General features: G+C 40.3%; 1 protein-coding gene across 1 annotated transcript in view; it reads left to right on the top strand.

Annotated features, from left to right (window-relative positions):
• The first annotated feature begins 857 nt into the window (after positions 1–857).
• Positions 858–25,284, top strand: part of PRKAR2A (protein kinase cAMP-dependent type II regulatory subunit alpha) — a 58,031-nt gene continuing 33,604 nt past the window's right edge. Inside the window, exons 1-2 of the mRNA XM_054281071.1 lie at positions 858–1,234; positions 25,008–25,043. Coding sequence (XP_054137046.1) covers positions 985–1,234; positions 25,008–25,043 — 286 coding nt within the window. The 5' untranslated portion in view covers positions 858–984. The remainder of the gene's footprint in view (positions 1,235–25,007; positions 25,044–25,284) is intronic.

Genomic DNA, 25,284 nt, shown 5'->3' with positions numbered 1-25,284 from the left:
GTGGAGAAAAGGAAGCTCGAGGGGGACCTTATTGCTCTCCAGTATACCTGCGAGTGTAGCCAGGTGAGGATTGGTCTCTTCTCCCATGACACCGACAAAAGGACAAGAGGACGTGGCCTCAAGCTGTGCCAGGGGAGGTTTAGGTTGGACATCAGGTGGAATTCTTTCACAGAAAGGGTGACTAGATATCGGAACAGGCTGCCCAGGGATGGAGTCACCGTCCCTGGACGTGGTTAAGGATTAAAGGATGTGGTACTCGGTGTCGTGGTCTAGACACGGCGGTGTTTGGTCAAAGCTGAACTCACTGATCTCAGAGGTCTTTTCCAGCCTAATTGTTCTGTGATTCTGACAAGGAATGAGCGTACGGGGGCACTGATGTGAAGCCAGAGAAAAATAAAGACGCAGCAGCGACGGCCGGGAGGCGCCCGCCTGACCTGCGCCCTCCCCACAGCCCGCCGCCAGCTGTGGCCCGGAGCTCTCCCAACACCGCCCAATCCGCCGTGACCGGGGTTTAACGACTGCGGCGGGCGCAGAGCGGCGGGCGCCCATCAGTTTTCCAGAGAGCGGAACCATCCAGGCACGCACGCAGCGACCCGTCCCATCCCTGCCGACTCTCCCCCGCTCCCCGTGCCCGGTGCCCGCTCCCGGTGCCCGCTCCCGCCCCGGCCCCGCCATGCCCCTCCGTGACGCATGAGCCCCCCCGCCCCCGCGCACGCGCGGCCGCAGCCCCGCGCCCGCTCCCGCGCCCGCTCCGCGCCTGCGCCTCGGGGCCGCTCCCGCCCCGTCCCGTCCCTCCCCTCCGCGCCCCGCGGCTCGTGTGACCGGAGCGGCGGGAGTCGGTCCGCGCCCGTCTGGGAGGCCCTGAGCCCGCACCGCCACCGCCACCGCCACCGGCACCGCCGGCCGCGGACGCGGGGAAGGGCGGACGGACGCAGGGAGGGTGGGAGGCAGGGAGGCGAGGCGGCCTCCCGGGTGTCCGGCACCATGAGCATCGAGATCCCGCCGGGCCTCACCGAGCTGCTGCAGGGCTACACGGTGGAGGTGCTGCGGCACCGGCCGTCCGACCTGCTGGGCTTCGCCGCCGAGTACTTCGCCCGCCTGCGGGATGCCCGCGACCAGGAGGCGGGCGGTGGCCGCAGGGTGGTCAGCTTCGACGGGGAGCCCATGCAGACGGAGTCCAACGGCGACGAGGAGCCCGACCGCGGCGACGACGAGTCCGACTCCGACTTCGAGCGTAAGTGCGGGGCTGTCGCGGAGGGGGCGCCGGGAGCGCGGGTCCTGCCGGGGACTCCAGCCCGGGGCCGCCTCCCCGCCGTGCCCGGTGCCGCGGCCGCCGCCGCTGGGCAGGGCGGGCAGCGAGCGGGGATTGAATGGGGGAGAGGCTCCGCCGGCTCCCGCTGCCGCCGCTCCCCGTGGGCTCCGGCCGGGCTCCGGGAGCCCCGGATGGCCCCGGCTGTTGGGCCGGAGCCCCGTGCCGGGGGTGTCCGGCGCTGCCCCGGGCGGCCGGAGTGCCCCGGGGTCTGACCGGGTATCGCCGGGCAGCGAGCGCGCTGCCAAGCATGTGATAGGGAAGATCATGTGTTATTGTGCAACCTCTTCTGTACTTATCTTTACATTTCTGTCTTTAAATCATCGTGGACGAGTGTGGTTGGGATTTTTTCGCTGAAACTGGGGTGGTTTATTGCCGTTGTTGTGTATTTAAAGTGGCTGTTATAAAGCACTGAAATAACTTTCGTTATTTAGCAACATATTAAAATTCTAAGCCACTTGTGTATTGCTGTTTATACTGCCAGCCTCGAAGATGGAAAAGATACTTAACCTGAGCTGGACAATGAAATGCCATTTGTGATACTGAAATTTTGATTCTGTCAGAATTGTACTGTGTGTTTTAGGCTATGCGGAGTGTTTGTAATCGAGCCTCAGTGTGAGCAGTTATTTAAAATGCCTGTGAATGGTGGTGCTTGGCACACCCAGAATTTTTTGAACTGAATACTTTCTCATTATTAGAAAGTAGCTTAAAGGGGAGGGAAAGGTGAGAAAAGGCGTGCTTTCCCTGAACTTTCAGTGCCCTCGATTGAAAATCTTGTGCCCTTGACCTATAACATAAAGGTTTCTGACTCTTATTGATAGAGGATCCTCTTTTAGGCCAATTACTGGATGTCACCTTGTGGATGCAGTGTGCTCTTAACATCTACTCCCTGGTTAACAGTTTCAGGGAAGCAGGAAGGAATTAAGCTATGGAACAAATAATTGTTTTTTATTAAGGAAGCATTGAGACACCAGCTATTTTTGCAGTGCTTTTAGGCTGGGAACTTCACAAAGTGAAACATATCTTAAGCTCATGAAAATAAACAAACAGGACGTGGAATGTGCGAGAGGACAAGAGTGAAATGGACAGATTGAATTGAAAACCAGTTTGCAGTCAGCGTCTGGGTTTGGATGTTTTTACTAATGAGACAGAAGTTCTGTTTAGGGCATGAAGAATAATAGATGAAAGGTGAAGGGTAAAGGTGTGGACGCTGGTGGTGACTGAATTGAATTTAAGGAAATGTTCAAATATGAGCACAGATTTTTGGAAATTACAAGTGATTTTTTGCCCTGCAACCAAGTCAGCAGTATTTTCAAACATCTAAATATGAAAGAAGTTAGACTTTCCTGTGAAATGTATTTTAAAATTAAACTCCACATGGGAAAAATGTCAGATAGTTGGATGTAATTCTTAAAAATGTGCAATGTCTTTGTATTTAATATCTTCCTTAAAAAAAAGGAACCCAAAACACAAAAAAAACCCCCAACTAACAAAACCAATCAGAAAACCCACTCCACCAGAAATTCTAATGTCTTTGGGTGCAGTTTTGCTATTTTGTGATCAGTTTACCTAGATTTGGGGTTTGAAATACCACCTTCAGGGAAATAAGTGTAAAATTTTATTTTTGAATGTTGCAGCTGCAGCTGGAGGGATCCTGTGAAGTTGAATGTTTTTAGATAAAAATGTAAAAATTTAATGGTGCCGTACAGCTTTTCAAATGCAGCTTTCCATAGCGAGGCTGTCCAAAGCAGAAGGGTGGTTCCTTTGCTTCATGTTTCTGCTTATCATCTTTCTAACTTAGTCAGAGAGAAAATTAAATTAACAAGGCTGGGCACTGTCACTTCTTGTAGTGGAGCCCTTTGTGCAAGTGCCACTGTCAGTAACGCTGTGTTGCTTCCTCTCTGAAAACCCAAGCTGTTCCCCCCTTGTGGCTTCCCAGGATCAGTGCCATGTTCTCCGTGACAGCAGGTGAGGATCCCTCCGGAGGGTCAGGGAAATGATTCTTTCCTGCATTGTTTAACAGTGACAGTCAACCATGGCTATGTCTTATTTAGGTTTCTGTTGTAATGTTGTCTCTATCAATGAAAAATGTTAATTTAGAGGTTCTGGTTCTTGATCACTGTCATAGGTACGACAATATTTGGGCCTTGCAGAAGACAAGATCCTGGGTGCTTATATTGCTTTGTATTTAAAGAAGATGTGGAGATGGGGGAAGCGTACACAATGGGAGAGCCAGATAATCTCATTGAATGGACCAAAATACTGTTTGTAAAGACTGCAGTTTTTCATCTTAGGAAATTTAGGAAAGACTTTGGTGTGCTTTCCTAGGTTATGCTTTGTTACCTTTGAATTGCTGTGACAGGTCACATGGATCTTTCAAACATGTTTCCGTGTCTGTTTGTAAATAAAAAGGTGAAATTGACCAGTTGTTTTTGTAAATGACTATGTTAAGGAAACTTACAGCTAGTTTAAACAATTACCCTTACTGTGTTTGTTGGGAGTAGGAGAGATCTTTAGAAATAATGTGCTTTTGTTCGTGTGTGTGTCTGGCCCAGTATGAAATCTGTGTATGTCACTGGGTTGCGTCTGCACACTCAGACTGAGATAACACTGCAGATAAGTTATGTGGGGTTTTTGTGTGCTGACTGCATATGGTAACAGAAACAAGTCAGAAGGAGGTCCTGGCCTTTGGTGTAAGCCTTGTGGCAAATGTCTTCAAGTAGCCATAGTGATGCCACAGTGGAACTCCATCCATGTGGCAAAAGTCACTGAAACTAGCTAGGCTACAAAAAAACCTTCCCAAACCTTGATTCTCTTAGGATGATCACTCTTAGGTGATGCTTAGGAAATTATTTCCAGGTTTGTGTTTCCTGTCTGACCCCCCTGGAGTTTCATCCTTGATTTTGACTGGTTTTGTACATGTGATCAAAGGGCATCAGGATGTGGCTGTTCAGCAGAGTGCATTGTAAGGCACGAGTGAAAAAATGGTGATTGTATTGGGGGAGCCCTCAGAAACATTTATCCACTGGGCTGTGGCAGAGAATTTAAGAGATGATACCACACTTTCCTCAGAGCATTGATTTGTTTGGTATAACTGAAAAATTGAGAAGTTGGGAGGGTTGGGAAAGGTGCAAAGCAAGACCTTCAAAAATTAGCCTGAGAACGTAGCCAAGGACAGATACGTATTCTTAAAGTGTGTCCTTGACCATGACACTTGTACTTCTAGCAAGCAGGCTCTGAATGGATGTGTTGAGGCTGAAATTAATGCCACAGAAATGGTCTGTTCACTGTTTGAATTACTGCTTTGGGAAAGCTGCTGTTGAGGAGCACACCTGAAGGAGGGCAGAGGCTCTGCTTCCCTGTCCCTTGAGGCTGTTGCACAAAAGTGCAAAGTGCTACATGATTAACTTACTGTTTTGTCTTATTTTTTGTGACAATAAAACCACCTGTATGTGTTCTTGGGAGTATTAAGTATAACTAACAGTGGCACTGAAATATTTTCGGGATTACACTAATTTGAGCAACTCGGATGTTTCAACTAATTACAATTATTTTATTGCAAATAAAATTTTTCCTTCTCAGGATTTTGCCTTGATATTGAAGGAAAGATGATGTGCTTTTCAGCTGCTCCCTGAGCAAAACAGAGCCCTTCTTAGTATTTTGCTTTTGAAATAATCCTGTTCAGTATGCTGTCTTGTTGTGATGGGAAATGGTGCATATGAATCTGGATGGGCAGGTGAAAAGATTCTTTAGCTCTGCACTGAGCTTCTCAGTTAAAATTCGAGGATTTGCTAAATGTCATCTTTAAAACATCACTAGAATATCTGAGCAGAAGAGAGTGGAGAAATGCTCGTTTACATGATTAGATCTTGAATGTGGTACAGAATAAGAGTTCAGTGCATTTTTGAAATATTTAACTATTTCATTGCTAATGGAAACACTTGGTATTAAATTAAACCTGTTTTAGGTTGCCTATCTACTTATTTTTAAGCATCATTTGCTTATTCTTTCTTATTCTGAACCGGTGTCTTGTGGAATTCCTCAGAAATCACTGTGTTATATCAATCACAAAGCATTTATGCTCTGCCTACATCAATTCACAGGTTAGGCATAACTCCTTGCTGTTTCCCTGAAATAATTCAATGGAATTTATTGAATTACAGGAATTGGATGATGTTAAAACTTTTGCAGCATAGCATAAAAAGAATAGTGGTCCTTTTGAAAAATACTGTTCAAGTTTTTAGATATAAATCAGATTCATGGGGATTGCACATGTTGCTGTGAGATACCATCTTTAAAATTAAAGTACTTTGAAGTTTTTACCAGTGTTTTCACCTACCTACTTCATCATTAACTGTTAATTAACTGGTAATAAAGCACACTAGCTTTCTCTTCAAATGTGCAATATAAATGAAATCCAAAGAGTAGCTACTGTATTTAAAATCTAGGCAGCACAGTGAGCACTCTCATAATCTGATAATTACTAGTTCTACATACCTTTTTTAAAGTAGTGGTTATAACAAAAGTGTTTTGTGCTCTCCATAAGTGGCCTCTAGATTTTTAGGGAGGTAGAGGAAAGAGCTGGGTTAATGGTTGGCTTCAGTGATCTTAAAGGTCGTTTCCACTTTAAACAATTCTATGATCTGATTGCACTGAACCCTTGAATTTGGTATACAAAGAAAAGAAATGCATATTCCTGCTTTATGTTCTGAAAGGTATGTTCAAACAAGCCTAGTGACCAGAAGGTATAGAAGAAGCTTGAGAGTTTTCTTTATTCATTGGTCTCCTTCAATGACATGAAATCAATTGTAAAGCACAGTATTAGTGATGCATCTGTTTTAAGAGGAATAGATCTCTGCATTTAATTTTCTAATTGTATTAATTTTTGGCAGCACAATATCTTGAATGTGTTTAACATAAATATGAACTGAAGGACTACTGTTGTGCAGCTGCTGTACTTGCACATGTCTTTGCTTTTACAGAGGCAGTTCTGCATGACTTAAATCTGAAGGATTGAGTAGCTGCTGTTAGTACTAATGGAACTTCACTCCCTCTATTTATCTTGTTCTCATGGGGGAATTTTGAAGATAAACTAAGTATTAAGGGAGACTGATTTACTTCTTTTTAGTTGTTTGGACAGAGCATGTAAATACTTTTTTTCCCCCCCTGGAGGCCTTTTTGTTTCTGTATTTGTTTATCACAATAAAATTGCTTTTCAGCATTTGTTCTTAAGGTGCAATTACTGTATTACAAGGTTAGACTAGGAATTTTTTGAACTAAGTAATGTAGTTCTAAGGAAGCCACAAATTGTAGCTCATGGGGCTTGAAGGAAGTAGTCCTCTGTACAAAGGAAATTTAATGAGAATGTATCTGTAATACATCCTTACCTGAGACAGTAAAAGAACTAGAAGTTTGAAGCAAAGGGCTAAAAGGTCCTGACTGGCTGAGAAACAGAGAATTATAATGGGTTTGACTGAAATACAGATATCCCTGGATATTGCTAAGTGTACATTGGTTTACATCAGGAAAGATGAGCTTCTGTATTAATTATCAGAGCTAAATTTATTGCAATTTTGACATAGTACACGTAGAGTTGTTTTTAATGTCTTGCCCTCAGCACTGCTGATATTCCTGTAACATCTGTTAGATATTCCTTTCAATCTCTTGAGAAAGATGCCCTCTTACTTCAGTGTGTAGTGGCTTGACATAATTGTTCTGCTTTAAGTGATCAGTGTGTCCTAAAATGTGAAGAAGCATGCAGTATTTTCTTTGTTTAAAATTTCATTTAAATTCGTATTTGTAGTCTGTTGCTTACCAGTAACCTTTCACATAACTCCTAAGCTTATTTTCAGAAACAGCTTTACATAGTTGCTATAACTGTACAGATGAATTCTTGACTGTTTCTGCTCTGTTGATATTCTGCAGTTACTCTGTGTATGAGCTTCTGAAAGAGCATAAGTAACTCTGAAGTGGGTAACTAGCCATTAGAAATAATTGCTGAATTCTTAAAATCCTGAGTTTCCATGTTGAGGAAGTTTATTGTTAGAAAAGTTGTATGAAACTTCTGAAATTGTATTTTTCTAGCTGGTTCTAAAATTAAGGTAAAGGAAGATATTGTATATTGGTACTAGATATTGTACTGAACATTAGCTTCTGTTTAACTTTGCTATTTTTTGTTCATTTAATAAACTACTATTAGAATTGAGACAGTTCTGTCAGTGTTCCCCTCATGCTAATAGTGAAATTTTCTTGTACCCTCTTACCTAAAATAGAACAATGGAGGTCTCGGGGAAGAGGAGGAGACAGCAGAGAACAAGCTCACTTGGAGCTATTCACCAGTCAGTCATTAAAACCCTTAATGTCTGACAGAGCAGTTGCTCATTATTCAAATGAAGACTGGAAATGTAGCCAAGATGAGCTATGAATGTTTCCCACTGGCTTCAGTAACGTTTTCAGCTTCATGAATGATCATTCATATTTTCTTGTGAAAGAAGAGGGAGACAGTAATGAATATAACTCAACAAACGTGCTGGTTCCTTTTTTAGAGTGATGTTATTCCTTCCTCTGTGATGGTTCTGTAGATTCCTTTAGTTATGGTTCTTTGTGTTCCATGCCTGTCTTTGCATCAGTACTTTTTTGGTATGTAACAATTGTTTGGTGGTTTTTGATCCATCAAGATTCTTTGATTCATGCCAATTTAATTTTTTCCTGAGGTACTGTCAGTTCCACAGCAAATAGTGTGTACTCTTCTCCAGTCTGCAGTTTTCATGTCTTTCTACCTCACTGTAATATGAAACAGAGAAGGGAAATAATAAATCAAACAAACATTGGTTAGAAAAGCAGCTCGGGGGAAATCTGGGAAATCTTGAGTGTGGACAAAATGCTCTTGCATAAAAGACCTGCATAGTCTTATATGATAGTAATACTAATAAAGGTTGTGTGCTTATGAGATCCTTTAATGCAAAAGCTTTTTTTCCTTTTAAAAATATAGATCTGAAAGAGGGGCCATTGGATAGAAGCTCCAGAAATCCACTGTGCAGAACAAGCAGCAGTTTTGTGGTCATTGGTGTTTTACCATAGGAATTGTGGAGATGATGGCAATGTTCTCTGCTGTAGTGGGAAGGATGCTTACAAGAGAGAGGAGGTTTAGAGGAAAGCACCCTGTCTTACAATTTTCACACTGCTAGGATTTGGCCTCTGTCTCATAAATACACAATAAATCATGTATAACAAAGGCCAGCATTTATTAGTAGCAGTTTTGCTGCTAGTCCTTTCCATACATTTCTTTTCTCTGTAGAAATGGTAAATGATTGAGAGTGGCAGCTCTCTGTGCATAGATGTGGAATTTCTCTTTAGGGGAGAAATCATCTTTAGGAACAGCTCAGGGCATGAGGTAGGGACTTGCAGGTATTCCTTCTGTAGCATTGTTTTTATTGTCATTTAAAACCAACTACCACCTTGGGGTTTATTTTGTAAGAAACGTTCAGGCACTCTCTGTTCTCTCCTTTTATTTCCTGGTGGCTTGCAGAACAGCTTTGCTTCTGTTCAGAAATGGTCTCCAGCCTGCAGGGGCTGGCATGATGTCAGCTTTTGGTGTGAGGTCATCTTACAGAAGTCTGGAACCCTGCATTGCTTTTTGGGTGTTAGTGAAGGCATGGTCAGATCAGGGGCCTGACCAGCAGAACTGAGCAAATTGTCACAAAATCCCGCTATGAGCTGTTGTGTGGATTAGGATTGCAGGTTGGAGGAAAGTGCATGTTCTTCCAGCAGTCCCTGTTCTGTCCTTCTGGATCTGAGCTTGTCCTTGCAGAACATTGTAAAAAACATGTGTGGAGCTTGTGTGGGGAATGAAATGTGGGTTTTGGATGAGGGTTGAGAAACTGCTTTGTAGTTTTCCTCTGTATTTTTGAATCAACCATGGTGCCAATTTCCTCATTCTTGGTGATTGCATATTGACAAACTGCTGTAAAGCAGGATGTCACAATGGCTCTTCATTTCCATTTTGGTTCTTCCTCCCTTGGGACAGCATATTGTTTTCTGCTTCCTATTGAGAAAACTGTGTTCCATAGAAGAAATTTTTTTGAAAAAAGACACAAATATTTTTTGTGTTATTTTTCCTGGTGAGGCTCCAGTAAATACTTATTTTTGTGGCAAACTTGTGCTAATTATGATCGTTCAGGAAGAATTGCTTCCTCAAGGACATTTGTAGTGAAGGAGCTGGTTCTCATGGGTATGGGGGTACCCCTCTCTGCAAGATTTCTCTTGTACAGCCCTGGAATGAAAATGCTAAGATTTAGTTGCCCCTTTATTAATTTTTTTTCAGAAAAAAGTAATTGTTCAGAAACAATTTTTAAACATTTGATGTTGCCAGTGTTTCTGATTAAAATGTTTAAGTATTTGTAAGACTCACAGGGTTCTCGGGTTCATAAATTATGAAAGATGGCTTATTAGAATAGATTAATATTTAGTCTTCTGTCTTTCACACCTTTGGGGAGGGTTGGGGAAAAATGCCATGTGTAGTTTTGTTATAAAATGCTAAAAATTATTTGTATTCAGAGTGGGGATATTCAAGGACCAATTTTTGTAGTGTTAAACATTCCTGGATACCATGTTTTTAATTGTAATTTTAAGATCCTGTAACTTCATGATAAAAAGCCACAAACATGACTTGTATTTTTTATGAGCATCTCTTAAATCCCTGTGAAGTAATTTTAATTTCTTACTGCTGGAAACATATAATTATTAACTATTTTACCAATTTTTTCATATCACTATGAAATAATATAACTTTGCATGATGTGTACTGATTTTTCTAGTGGTTTTAGCTTTTCTTAGCTTTCCATAGCTGGAAGATCTGCAGTGTGTACATTTGTTGTGAAGCACTGTGTGACTCGGGGGAGTTGTATCCTAGAAGTTCTGCTCCTAAAAATCAATTCATCTGGAAGCTGAACCATGCAGCACTTGCCACCTGCTGTGCCTCAGTTTGGTCAGGGAATTTTTTATTGTTGCATCCAAAAATTGTCAGAATGAATGTTCTTTGTCCAAGGCTCTTGCTGAGACTTTGGACGTCCATGAGCAGATTTGGCACAGTGCTCAGGGACCTGCTCAGTGGTGGATGGAGCAGTGTTGGGTTTGTGGTTGGACTCCATCAATTATCTTAAAGGTCTTTTCCAACCTAAGTGACTCTATAAAGAGGATTTTCCTTGGTCTGGGTAGAACACAGTGATATTTTTTACTATTATCCCTGCTTAGGATACAGAACATATGTCTGCCTTCACCCTTCTCTTTCCCAAAAATCCTCTTCCTGTGAAAGTGCACAGGATGCAATTACTGGAAGTGTGTGTGGGGGGCTGTCTTGTCAAAATACATTTTCGCATGGAGATGATTCTTTTTACAGCTATATGTTGTAAGTAACTGTTGAATGTTGATATAATGTTGTTAGAAGTGTAAATCTGAAGGAAGAAAAGCTATGAAACACTTTATTTTGAGATGCAGTACAGAAGTTGTTCTTGCTTACTAATTTGGTTGTGTACCATAACCTAAAGATTGACCACATTAGGAGATTAAACAGTTTTAAATTTTAAAACATACATATTTATAATCCACTCAAATTTATTTATGCTTTATTTACTAAAAGAAGCTGTAACCAAATTATATCTCAATGAAACAAGGTTCACTTGTGAATTACTGATGAATATATTGTACTGGCAGTGAAGTAGTACTTCATGTTCTGTGCTCATAATATCACAAAATTGCCAGAGATGTTAATGATGCTTCTGTAGAATCTCTCATTCTGCTGTGTACATTCTGCCTGATCAGTTTGTGTCACCCCTCAGTCCTCTGGCTGCCACCCTCCTGCAGAGCCTGTGCTGGCTCCTGGAGAGGCACTGGGTGCAATTCACATTTTGTCACTAGAAAAGCACCAGACAATAAATGATCATCAATTGTAGAGTCAGTTGTGCTCATATGGAGGATCCTGCACCTTAGGGATGAGGGAAAGCAAGGCAGAAAACCTGGTGTGTGTCCAGTGTTGTGACTCTGAAACCCCCACTACAGCATAAAATCCTGTAAATCCAGTGTACCTCTTCTATCACTACTGTAGATAAATCTGTATATAGCAAGGACACAAACTGTGAGTTGGTGGGGGAGGGTTTTGCTGTGTTGGTTTTTGTTTTGCCTTTTTTTTTTTTTTTTTAAACTGGAAAGAAAATCAGTTCCAAGTACATGTAGAACTTCTTATAAGCAACTGACCAATGTTTTCTGGTTTGGGTTATTAAAAAATGTGGTGTGATGTATTATACGATTTTTTCTGCAGTTTTTTTAAACGCATCATCATGTAGAAACACCAGTTCTTTGAATAAATTTTCTGTAATTTCAGAGATCAACAATACATCATCGGTCTTTTTTAAGCACTTAATATAAATCCACCAAAACTGTAAAAATCAGACTTCCAGAAGAATTGAGCCATCTTTTAAAATTGTTGCTCTTTTGAGAAAGACTTGTTTGAGAAAGGTAATTTGCAAACTGTTCAGGCAAGAATGAACCTTCAGAGGTGATCACTTGTGCAGGATAGAGTGCTAAATCCTAGAAAGGTCGTAGCTGATCAGCTGATAATAGATGCCTTTTGTGACACTGGCTAAGCTGGCTGATACTCCTGCTGAGGGTTGTCCAGGATGTGGATGCACCTTGATTTTTATGTGGCATTATTAGAATAAGTAGTAGTTTGGTATATTGCAGTATGTCAATAGTGAGCATTGTAAAAAATGCCCAAGAAAGTGCTCACTTTGCAGTTATGAAGAATGTGCCCATAGTAAGAACCTGTAGAAGCCCAGGCTATTTCTCAGGCTTGCTCTTTCTACCTTTCTTCCCTTAAAAAAACTCAGCCAAACAAATTAGACCCCAACAGCCCAAAATCTGTGCAGTGGCTGTGTCAGAATTTGTAGTTACCTACCTGGAAAAAGGATACCTGAAACTAGATCCATCTACCTGCAGATGAATTTTACTTCTACTTGCATTGGAAATTAAACTGGAAGCACAGCATGAATTTTAATAAGCTGTTGAGGGTCTCTGTGGAATTACAGAATGGTTGAGTTTGTAAGGTGTCTCTGGAGGTCTTGCCTGGCCCCTTTTGTGAGGCAGGACTGCCTGTAGTGGTTGCCCAGGACCACATCCAGGTGGCTTTTCAGTTTCTGAGGGGATGGAGGCTCCAGAACCTTTCTGGGCAATTTATGCCAGTGTATGGCCCCCCTGGCAGTAAAAAAGTGCTTCATGATGTTCAGGTGGACCCTTTCTGGATTTGAGTTTGTGGCCGCTGGCTCTTGTCCTGCTGTGAGTGCCAGTGAGGAGAAACTGCCTCTATTGTCCTTCAGTGCCCTTCAGGTATTGATAAGAACTCCTGTGAGCCTTATCTTCTCTAGGCTGACAGTCCAGCTTTTTCAGTCTGTCCTCACACCAGAGATGCTTCATGTCCCCTCATCTTCTTTATGGCCCTTTGCTGGACTCTGTCCAAGCAAACCTCAGTATTTCCATGAGGTTTTTGTTCTGGGGAGCCTGGAACTGGACAGGGAGCTCCAGGTGTGACCTTACCAGGGCTGAGTAGGAGGTGTCACTGTCACATTTTCTGAAAAATCCTTTTGCCAGGATTTCTTCTCCTGGGAAGATAAGAAGCCTCAGAGAAAAAACAATATTTATCTCATTTGCTTCTCCCTGTTCTGCTGCTTTGGAATGTGACTGGAGAGTGTTTACCAACAGGTGCATGTTTGATTGGTTTCATGTGAATTGTTTTTACTTAATGACCAATCACCATCTGCTGTGTTGGACTCTGAGGAGTCAGTCACGAGTTTTTCATTATCATTCATTGTAGCCTTCTGTCTGTATCCTTTCTCTATTCTCTAGTATAGCTTTAGTATTTAGTGTTCTTTAATATTATATAAATATCATACAATAATAAATTAGCCTTCTAAGGACATGGAGTCAGTTTCACTCATCTTTCACCTCATCCTGGGGACCCCTGCAAATACCACAAAAGAGGGAAGCACCACATCCCTGACACAGAAACATTGCATCAGAAGCTGTCCAGAGTGCCCTGGCACATAAATGTGTGCTTATGCCTTGAGTTAAATGTGGATGTGTGAGATTAAGCTCTGAATCAGCTTGAAGTGACACTTGATTGAAATTCCTTGTGCTCTTTTATTCAGATCAAATCAGATGACAGCACAACCTATTGCAGTTTTATCTTATGTAAAAACACAGTATGTTTCATCATTCAAATGTCAGCAGGAATTGGTAATGAAATACCAATACTTCATTGGTAATGGAGTGACCCAGGCAAAGAACAATGGGCTTTTATGTGCCTGTTGTATCTGTAGGATGCTATTCTTAAATTTTACCTAGATCCCTGTAATTAATCAATCCTGAACTCAGGTTGACCTGGCAGATGTAACATGCCTGCTGGGTGTATGACACACCAGGCTCTCTCCATGCTGCTGGTTGTTTCTGCTGAGCTTCAAATCTCCTGTTCCATATTTTTCTTATAAATTGCTCTTTTGTAGAAGTAGTTCAGTTGTTTCATACTGTCACATGAGATACACCTGACTGTGAGGGTGGCTCCAACCTATTTTGTCTGAGACTAAACAGCTCAGAGGTGAAAGGAAAAGCTTCTTAGGCTGCATCTCATCTGCAGCTGCCCATGATAATTTTTCTTTTCTGTTGTAGTCCAAACTTAAGCAGACCAGCTGCACATCACTGATGGAAAATGCTGAGACCAGCCCAGCCCTTTTTTCCTTGACATTGACACAGATTGGAAGTTCTACTGCAATCAGTGGTCAGCAATGGGTTTGTTGTGCTCTCATGTTTGGGACTGAAACCCAGCTCTGCCTTCTCAGTTTCTTTACTTTCCTACCCTTCCATCAAATGGTGGCAGATCTGCAAGTGCAGGTTTGAGACTGAGTGTACACATTGAGTGTATGCATGCTCTGAACACAAACAATTGTGTCTTCCCCTTCTCTTAAATCCCTTATCTGTGTTGGGAGCTGCTCTGAAGCTAAGAGGATCCAGTAATCCAATTAGTCTATCAGAGGAGGACACTGCATCATGATGACTCTGTTCTGATGTTGCCTCTACTTGCATAATTATTTTTGTGGTGGTATAACTGTGTACCTTTATGGCTTGTGGTCTTGAATTTTGGCTTTGTGTTTTTTACAGTACAGTGGCAAAGGTGGTGGCATATAAATTCCCCAAGGAAATGTGTATTTCATGAAAAGCAAGTGTTGTTGTTCTTGGAGTTCCTTTGTCATTCTTACATACTGATAGACTTAAATTTCTTGCAGCTTACCTGAGACCAGTTTGTCAGTGTAACAACCACTTGCTTGTATTGGACAGAGCGTTGTTTGTGTGTATAAACCTGCACACACACACATACAATTTTCTCTGTCTGTAGATTGCTGCTCACTGCTCCATTTGTCAGAAATTTAAAGCAGAGTATCAGCAGAAAATATGCAGGTGACTGGGAAAATGTAATTTTGTGTTACCATGGTTTGGCAAGAATTTGAAGCAGATGATAATGCTATTGACTCAGGGTTGGGTGGGTTTTTTTAATTCCAAGAAAAGGTAACTATATTGTTCATTCTCAAATAATTAGTCTGACATTGTAGGAAAGTATCTTAATTCACTGAGTGCACCTGTTAATTGAATTTTTATTTAGGTGCTCTTATGTCCTTAGCAATGCTTGAGTTTTAGATTTTTATAAATGCTTTGAGCTTTATTACACCATTTTGTTTGTACTGAGCTTCAATTGTCATTGTCCCCTTTTGTGTACAAGTTAAATTTGCTTAAGTATCTATCCTAGTGAAAGATGTGAGTGCTCAGTTGTATCAATTTGTTGTCTCTCTTTGAAAATGATGGCTGAATATGAACCATATTTTGCTTATAAGTAGTTTAGGGTGCTAGTAAGTGATATTAGTTATGGATATGATAGTCAATATTTGATTTCTCAAGATAGCTTTTATATCCTGATACTGCATTATTTAAAGACACTATCAGTCTCAGTAGGACTTTATGCTGAGCCTGCCAAGCAGCTGCCAAGTGCAGATAGCCAACATTTACATTCTGTGTTGTGTGATGGTAGCTGTGACATGATTCCAATTAAAAGCTTGGTCTGCACACTGCAGATGTCTTCTGAATATTAATGTGCACTACAGATAGAGCAGATGGAATCTCTTTAAAATACAATGCAGTGAATGTAAAATTGTGTTTCTGGTGAAAACTGATAGGCAGTCAAAAATTTTCTTATTTCTCTCTTTTTCATTGCTAACCCGCAAGAATATCTGTGCATCATCATCATCATATTTCTTTACATATAGGAGGAAATCAACTCTTCATTATACATTCAAATAAAAATACAGAATTATGCCATATTGAAGTTTTCTCAAATGCCAGATGTACCTAGAAAAATATTAGGAGTACATGCAATGTTTCCTGTGCCTTAAAATATGCCTCTGCCTAGAGGACAGATAATAGTTGCAATATAGGATGTCTATGAGTTATTTGAGGAGTTGCTCACTGGAAGAGGCCTTGTAAAGGTGTATATACAGGTGTATGTGTGTTTAACTGGGATTTGGAAGTGTTCTGTGCAGTGTATCAGGAAAAATCCATCCTGCACAGGTGGGGTAGAACAAAACTGGGGAATGTAGAGAATGACAAGGACATCAGGGGTGCACTGTAACCCCAAAGTTCACTGTCAGGAGAGAGCAGCAGTGCAGCTGGGAAAATGTGTATTAATTGCTGAAATATTTATCATGCTTCTGTGGCATGCAGGAGACACAAAGCAAAGCCTTGGTTGGAGGAATTGGTTAAAGGCCTTAAAAACAAGCAGGGTAAGTCTGATACAGAAACTGAAAGTAGGAGAGTTTCTGTGGGAGTGGAATCGTACCTCTCCTCTTTGCAGCTGCATTTGTCTTCTCCTCTGGGGCAGAATGGAGGTTGTGAGGGGAGGGTACGGGGGAAGAGGTTACAGAAAAGACAGTGACAGGAGGTGTGAAATACCTGCAGCCATGCACTGCATCACTTGTGCCTTTACCATAGCTGTCACATGCATGTCTTCCACTATTTTCAAACTTAATTTTACAGCTGCTTATTCCTGAGGCTGTATAAACACTAAAGCCAGTGCCAGTGATAGCATTTTCCACTTCATCCCTATTACCTTATGAAGATTTCCTCCAAGATCTGCATTTGGCTTATATTTGTCTATTACAGTTACATTGCCTGGCTAATACTTCTCTCAAAGTTACTGACCAGACTGTTGAGAAAAAGTCCTTGGCTTCATTGATGGTATTTATTTGATACATGCCCCCTTCAGAGAAGTTGGCTCTGTGCTATCCTGAGGATAATATTAATTTGCTTGGAATGTCAGACCTTGTGAAGCTGGGTGTGATGGGGATGTCCCAGACTGCTGATGTAGGGACCATCTTACTTAGGGAGGAGTTTTAGAATTTTGTGGTGAGTCTGACCTCCTGTTGTGAGAGGCCCCCAGTGAGTTGTTGCTCTTATTAGTTTTTACAATGTTTTCTGCATTCAGATGTTCAGAATAATGGTGGGACTTTTAATTAGGCTTCTGAAAATGGAAAAACACCTTCCCTTGACTGATTCTATTATTGTGGTTTTGGGATTTTTTTTTGTTTGTTCACATATATGAGCTTACTCAGATTGCATTCACCTGTATACAGTTAATTATTTTGTAGAAAGAGATTTATGCAAGCAGCGCAGTTGGAAATAATAAAAATAGACTGATGTGCTAGATATAGTTAAATGACGTTTTTTATGACTCATTTAGGAATTATCTCCAGGACTTCCAAGTATGTTTGGTGGAACTCAGCTTTCCAAAAAGCCTGAAAGAGGTTTAAGTTTTGTTAGTTTGTAACAGTGATTGCACCTTTCAACCAGGCACAGGATAAAAGTCTGATCAAAAGTCTTTGGGATTTGATGTTTTAAAAGGTATGAGGATGTGGAGTTAAACCTTAGAAATCAAAACCATAGTGAAAAACCAATTGAAATACAGAAAGTGTTGCTCTGAAAGAACTGTGTGTGTCAGAGCCAAATGTTGCTTTAAACAGCACTTCTGAAGTTTCTAATGAAAAGATTTCAGAGAAAATTTATCTTTGTGATGTTTCAAAAATCCTAAGTACCCTGAGGTATTAATCCTCCTGCCTCATCCATCTCTGATCTCTGGTGGATCAGGAGACTGGTGGATAAAGAGGTGAGGTTTGAAAGCAGAACTGGTAGAATAGGAGGGGTTAGTCAGGAGCCTTGGAAAAGGAGGAGGATTTCTGTTCTCTGCCAGTGCATCTGGTCATGGGGGTGCTTTGCCCATGTTTCTTACTGATTGGGAAATGTGGTTCCCTACATAAGATGCCAATATCTTTTTCTGTATGAAGCATTTATTTTAAGGAAACTTGCACTTACTTCTTGATGTGATATTTCTGTTTCTCCACAGTCTCATTCTCATCTTTGACCTTTTCTGGCTTTTCCATTGTCTCACAATCCCAGTGAAAGTCACATTCAAATATGTTTAGGATCTTTTCTTTTTATCATCTGCTTAATGTTTGATTTGTAAGCTTAATTTTTCTGCTATTACTAATGTGGCTCCTTAGCTTCTCTCTCTCTGAAATGCCTTCTTCTCTAAGCCTACTCCTAAAGCCCAAGCAAATTTCCATTTTTCACTTGCTTTGTTGTACCTTCCAGTGTCTTGCCTCTTCTGACAATGCTTTGAAGATTTGTCAGCTGCTTCTTAACTTTCCTGGCTTTTTGCAGCATCCTTCTTTCTCTGTGCAGTGCATAGATTTGTCTTTCTAATACTTGATAACATTCCCAAGTCTTTCATTTCAGTCCCTGACAATCTCTGTTGTAGTATCAGCATATGGTTATATCTTTAATCACTGTGAAATGTGTCCTTTTAGCTGAGATTGTACCTCAGCACCAGGAGTTTTTCTAATTTCATGTCTGTAAAGCAAGTGCATGCCTTGTTGCTATCTCTTTGATCTTCATAATATAGATTACACTCATAAAAAATAAAAAAGTGCTGTGTTTGGCTTGATCTGAGACATGTCAGCAAGAAATAGGAGAGGGCTGTGTGGGTCATGCCATTGCAATGTCAGATAATGTGAAATGCTGCTTGGAAGGTGTTTGTTCTCCTGGGCCCAGGCTTCAGTCAGGCTGTACAAGCTCCTGAATTCTGGGAGCAGGTAATGGTCCTTTATTTGTGAGAATGAATATCTCTGAATGAAAGCAGTGCCATGCATGACTGCTCAGGTTCAGTTGTGGAAAGGGAATATTGAGACAGGGATACATTGGAAACAAGGATCTTTGATTTAAAAACAAACAACACTCTGGAGGCCTTAGTCAAGAAGTGCCATTGTAACCAGAGATTCACCAGATTCCTTTCAGTTAGTCAAGCAATGATTTCTTTCTTGAATTGATCAGCTGTTTAAAGTCTGTCCATTCCAGAGTGCATGTTCATTTTTCTACTGTACTTGAAAACCAAAAAAGAGCCAACTCAAAATAGCACAACAGTTTTAACTTCATAAACATCTTTTTTTCACTGACATAAATGCTTTGCTTGTTGACTCAACTTTTCCCTTCAGAAGTTGCTACATTCTTTCTATCAGAGGGGCTCTAAAAAACTTGGAAAGCCAGGGTCAGAGACTCTTCAAAAATGAGGCTTTCAGACAGTGTTTCTTCATTTTGTCAGTAATTTTTAAATACAAATTAAAAGAAAAGCAATTAAATTGGAGACCAGGATATGTTGCAACTTTGTTTTTATGTTTTGTTCTCTTGCTGTTGATGACAGCTGTTTTTCAATACTGAGAAATAACAAGGTGTCTATGTCTCTGTTATTTTTACAGCAGCAGCCAGGAAAACAATGTTTAATAGCAATGTAATAATTTTTATTGTTTTCCAACTTAATAGATGTAAAAGTCTTTTACAGAAAAGCAAAGCCTGTGTGTACCTAATCGTGGATCATGGTTTCCACTTTTTTATTTTTTAATGTTCTCTGTTCTGTCCTCCCTCTGTTTGTTCTCTGAAAACTCACTTCTTCCCAGTGTTCCCTGACCTTTTGTCTTCCTCCAAATGTCTGGCATGCTTCAGCTGACACCATCAGGGTCTCTCCTGCCTGTCTAACCGGGCTCTGAGTTTCCATCCTCCTCTTTGGGGGTGGGTAGGCAGAGGAATAGAAGGGAAATTAAAGGGAATAGAAAGGAAAATAAAAGGATGTCTATAAAACTCTGATCCATTTCTGTCTGTTCTGCTTTTCTGAGAGAAGCTTTGAGGAGATCTCTTGGGTTCCAGAGCTGCCTCTGAAAAAATCTTAAGTAGTTTGTAGCCCTACCTGTGGTCCTCACCTTATAAAGCAGAGATGTGGAAGGGGGAAGTGAGAATTTGCCATTATCCAGCAAGGACATCCTGAAGGAAATCATGGATATGCAGCTGTTATATTGGTAACAGTCAGAGGGAATTCTGTTTTACTTACCTGGTGAAAAAAAAGATTCAGATTGGTATTTACTGAAGTACAGTTGCATGTCTGATGATGAAAGTTCTTTCTGCTTTAGCATTACTTTTTAATTGACAGGAATCCTAAAAAAGCTGATCTTGAATTGATGAGTTTTCTCAGAGTTGTGGTGGTTCCTATTTATGTAAGTCCATTAACATCTTGGTGTGTAGAAAAACAGTTTGACAGCTGTAGTCTGGCACTTCCTTATCGTAACTTGATACAGCATTCCAGAGAGACAGTCACGCCTCAGATTTATACTCCACTCTGCTTCTGCTATTTCAGCTTTAATAGTTTTTAGTGTCAACTCATGTGTTGTTTGGATAAACTTAATTGACTTGTTAAATTAGAACCGTTTACATTCTGTTTCTCTTTTTGTTTCTCTTCCCACAGGATGATTTTGTGCCATGATCCAATGGGAAAGTACTCTGTAAATCACTGATTTGTGCTACTTGGTTGTAATAAAGCTGGTGTTTTGTGCTTATGCTCTTTGAACTCTGAGTGCTATACTAAGTTTATGCCACCTACTATGAGCTGTGCTCCATCTTTCATCAGGAAACCTTCAAAAATTGTTGATTAGATTACACAGAAGATCTGTATTAAATATTTGTATGCACAATAGCTTAATTTAGTATGCTACTGTAAATCGTATTCAGAATCACAAACAGTGTGATTTTTCCACCCTAGTTGAAATTAGGAAATGTTGACAGATCATAGTGAAAAGCAAAGTGCTTGTGAAGAAAGAGAAGTAAGTTTTCAAGGTACATCCTGTACAGAGCAGTAGCACCTTGTACTCTACTGTCATGCCTGGAATGCCAGTCCTTTGTTTGCCCCAGAATTTTTTTTTTTCCTGTGACCCTGAATTGATCTTTTGAGTTTTGTCTTTTTCTGTAAGAATTTTTATTAGTATGTGTAATAAGTGGGTAGCAGTAGCTGGGAGAATGATGGTTGTACCTCTGTTCATTTCAGGCTTGTGAGTAGTGTAGAGAAACAGCTTTCCCTGTTACGGTAGTAGTGTACATCTAAAAAAGCCTGATGGTTTTTTTTACCAGTCACTTTTCAAAGTCAATGACAGAGAAAGGAGCCCACGCACTGTAGGAAAAGTGTGCTTTTAGGTCTGGTTGTAAAGAGTGGTTTTACTGTCACTTGTTTGCCTTAAATATTGGAATTGCTGGTTTGATTTGGCTTAAAAACAGTAAGAAAAATATCTGTGTCCATTTTTCACCTATGGGGCTGTATTTTATACCTGCTTATAACCACACTCAGAACTATTGTGAGTTAAATATAGTGAGCCATAATTGAGCATCAGATATTTCAAAGTAAATCTCAATGCCAAAGCAAACTGAAGGATATTGGAGAAATTCATGTTTTGTCACTTATGGAAAGTATTCAAAAAAAAAAATTAAAATCCCAGTGTCTGATTTACATGCCTGATTTTTCAAGTGAGAAAACCCAGTGAAATGGAGCCACTAGCAAGTGGCAGTACAGTTAGCAGTAGCCACTAACTGCATGGCACTGCTGCTGTTTGATGTAATGCACATTTTTGAATTTAAGGTCTGCAATGTACAGTATTGACCTATTTATGCAATTTATTAAAATATTTTTTATTAAATCAATATAATGACAATCTGAAGCAGCCTTTTAAGTGTTCCTATCTAGTACTTACTTCAGTCTGTGTCTAATCACAGAATGGAGGGCACGTACATGTTCAGCAGACATTCCTGATTTTTCTTGAACAGTGGAGTAGGATGATTGTCCTGAGTCAGTTCTGGCAGAAGTGTGGAATGCACAGCTTGATCTGCCTTTCCAGTGCCAGAATCGCTTGCCTTTGGCTGCCAGGGAGGAAATTGGGCCGTTTTGCTCTCTTCTGGTACAATGGTTTAATTTACCTCCGTTTTTGTTGTGTTTACCCAATTACTGTGTCTTGGTTCCCATGAGCCAAGTAAAAGCAGGAGCTGTGCCAAAGGTATGAGACATTTTAAACTCGAATATTGCTGCACCTGAGGTTTTGACATAATGGGGAGTTTACAATGCAATCATCTCACAACAAAATCTTCTAATCTCATTATAGTTTTTGCAATTAAAGTATAATAACATTCATATCATTACCAGAGACATGGGCCATTGTTCAAACTGAATGTGGCCCATGGGTGTGCAGCAGGGGGGAGTTCTAACTGGAGATTAAAAAAAAAAAAAAAAAAATTGTTTCCTCTTTCAAAGCTGTAGTTTAATCTTGTTTCTGTAGATTCCAGATCTCTGAGTGGTACCAGGTCCTGCAGTGCTGGATTCACTGGATTCTTGTCACAGTGCAGGCAGGGTTGTGCTCTGGGGGCTGCTCTGGTGTAGTAGGAATTTGTTATTGGTGTGTCCATCACCATTGCTGTAAATTAGGTGCCCTTTAATGCTCAGCCTAGGAGCTAGGCTGTATTAACAGTAAATGTATTATTCCCTTCCACCCCATCTGATTTTTTGGAATCTGTCCACAGACCAGCGTAGGTGTTCATGGGACCTTCAGGAGAGGTTTCTCTTAGCAGTGCTCAATGCCAGGCGTTTCCTTCGTGTACTTCCAATAGCAAAACACAAGGGTGCCATAGGAGTGGCAATATGACTGTGCAATACTGAAAATAGTCATAAGCAATGAGAGCTTTTCATTGGTAAGCCAGAAGGAAAGAAAACCTCACCAATCTTCTCTACTAGGAAATGTCAGATTTTTATCTCTTTAGCATAAAAATAGTCATCTGACAACACATAAAAGTGAATTTTATACATGTTAGAACTGTCACTGGTGTAAGAGATGCAAACTATCATTTTAATCTTAAAAGCTTTGTGGAGGCAGAATAATAGTCGTCTCTTAACTGCCCTTAAAAGGTTATGTGTTTTGCTCATTTTTAACATTGGAAAACTTGATGCAGTTTTGATGACACTGAACCCTGCTATGGGATAAAATAATTAAGATTCCAAAAGAAGACATCGTTGTTGGATTTTTTTCTATGTTACCCAAAGTACACCAGAGTATTCTGTAGTATATTAATTCTGTTCAAAGACATGAAAATATTATTCTTAAATATGAGCAAGAAATGGGTGTAGAAGTCATAAGGTGGAGAAGAAATTCTGTATGTGCAAGATAGAAACTGAAATAATGTATTTACTCACTAACGGTGTTGATTAAAAGTATCTGAATCCGTTCATGAGACTGGTTAATAATTTACTGAAAACTGTTATGACCTTGATGAGGTGCTTGTACAGCAAACATATCAAATTACATTTTGAATTTAGTATTGTCTTTTGTAATAAAGGACTTTGTAGTGGAAACTGAACTAATTTGTTTCGGTCTTCCCATTCTTCAAAACCTTAGAGAACTGGTAGGCATTTGACTGGGTCTCTGGACAAAAGTAGTGAATTTTCCTGTTTCTTTAGGTCCAAATTGGCCAATTTTGAGTAGTTATTCAGTTAGATGTGAGTATAATTACGGGGGCAAATTACTGTCCAGAGCAGTTTTGTGTCACAGACATACCCACGAGGAAAAGTTAAGAAAGGGCAAAATGTCTGAACACTTTCATATCATGAGATTGTTTAATAAACCTGCATGGATCTGTATTCCCAATCCCTGCTTCCCCTTAAGGTGGGGTAAACTTCTCCCATCCCTGGTGTCTTTTGGCAAGTGAGATAAGTCCTGCCCTTATTTGCAGGAAGGGTCCCTGCTGGTCGTAAATTGCTGAAAGGTTTGAAGAGAAAGTTACTTGAATTCTCAGGGTTGTTATTCAGTGTTTTTGAACCTCTTCAAGCTTGATGTATGAAACACTGTGTCAGTGTTATTTTTATAAGGATTATATCATATTATAGAAGTTTAGATCTAAATTGTAAAATTCATAATAATGTTGCATTTAATCCTGAGCTGCTTTTGAGGCTGAGCATTGTCTCCCTGTTAATAGATTTAGCTGAAAACTATGGAATTAGCCTGATTATTCCTTTCCCCTCCAACCTCTTCTGAATTCCTTTATTTAAAAAAAATACCCAATAATAATTTTGATCTCATTTTTGGGGTATTATTTGCAGTTTTGTGTTTTCATATAGATGTAGGATGGTTGTAAGTGCTCCAAAGAAGCTGAACTCTTCTGGCTTTGCTAAGTAATCATTGTTCTCTGTATTCTGGTGGTGCTGAGATACTCAAAAGTTTCTAAGAAATGATGGGGTCATTAAGATTTTTGTGGTGGGTGTTTAATAAATCTGGCTCTGTGATGCATTTGCTTTGATGGGGTATAAAGGCTCCTCTAATTCTTAAATATTGAAAGAATGGAATAGAAAGGTTGTATCAGGAAAAATAGAATTACCTATTGAAGGGAAGAAAATGAAAACCTATGAAGCAGTCAGAATAAAATGATGTTGGTTGTTAGAGTGAAGGAGAAGAGAGTGCTTTGGTTTTGTTCTGGGTGAAACTTTACAGGCAGATTTTGTTTTGGTTTTTTTTTGAGACTGAAGTAACTCTCAAAGACGGTGCCTTGGTTACTGTAAAAGGGGGAAAGGTGCTGTTTGCTGAAGGTAATGTCAGAATGGATATGCACAGTGGAACTCAGGCAGTTCATCCCAGTCCAAAATCCACGTGCCTTGTAGAGCTACAGCATGAGCAAGGAGGCAATGGATGCTGCACCTCAGCATTCTCCAGTTTCAATGTGTGAGGCAGCCTTGCTCAGGGCTGCAGGGACTGGGGGAGCCCTGCCCTGCCCTGCTTGGGGCACAGAATGGGTTGGCCAAAACTTCTTTGGCTTTTGATCCACCTTAATGAGGTAGAACTCACCTAAAGTGCTGCAATGCTTGGCAATAATACCAAATAAATTGAGGCTGCTAGCTGATGATAGGTTATGATTGGATAATCTGTGTAGAGGTATGTTTTGTCAGACTTAGGTAAAAAGGAAAAAACCCAGCCCAAAGCTACTTACCATCCATCCTAGCATGTAATGCCTTCAGGAATATGAAGTTTCATTTTGAATAAAAGCTTACTGGCTGGCAAGTGAATGGATGAAAGCTTTATGCTGTATCATTTAAAAAAGAGATTTGTATGGGGTTTCTGTACTGAAAGTATATAATGATTATGCAAATAATTAAAAATATTTGTAATAATAAATACAAATGTGTAATTTTATTTTTCTTTTTTTCCAGCTCCAGTTGTTAACCGATACAACAGAAGAGTATCAGGTATGGTTTATTTTTAAGAATTCAAAGTATCTGAAATAGTTTTGAAATGTGTATCTGACTAAAGGAAGTACATTAAATATTACCTTTCTCTTATTGCCTTATGTCTCATAATTCTGGCATTGTTTTTGTTTGAAATAATGAGAATTGTTTCTTAATTCACTGTAGGCGCCAATGGTCAGCACATTTAGATATGCAGTTGATATTTATAGTAGTTGAATTAGTGGCTGTTCACTTGTTCTAG

Source organism: Melozone crissalis, unplaced genomic scaffold (assembly GCF_028551555.1).
Source record: "Melozone crissalis strain CALT ecotype California unplaced genomic scaffold, PUWL_Pcris_2 ptg000029l_1, whole genome shotgun sequence".
In the NCBI taxonomy this organism is placed as follows: Eukaryota; Metazoa; Chordata; class Aves; order Passeriformes; family Passerellidae; genus Melozone; species Melozone crissalis.
The sequence above is the reverse complement of the archived record's forward strand: the minus strand, read 5'-3'. Positions and strand labels throughout refer to the sequence as shown.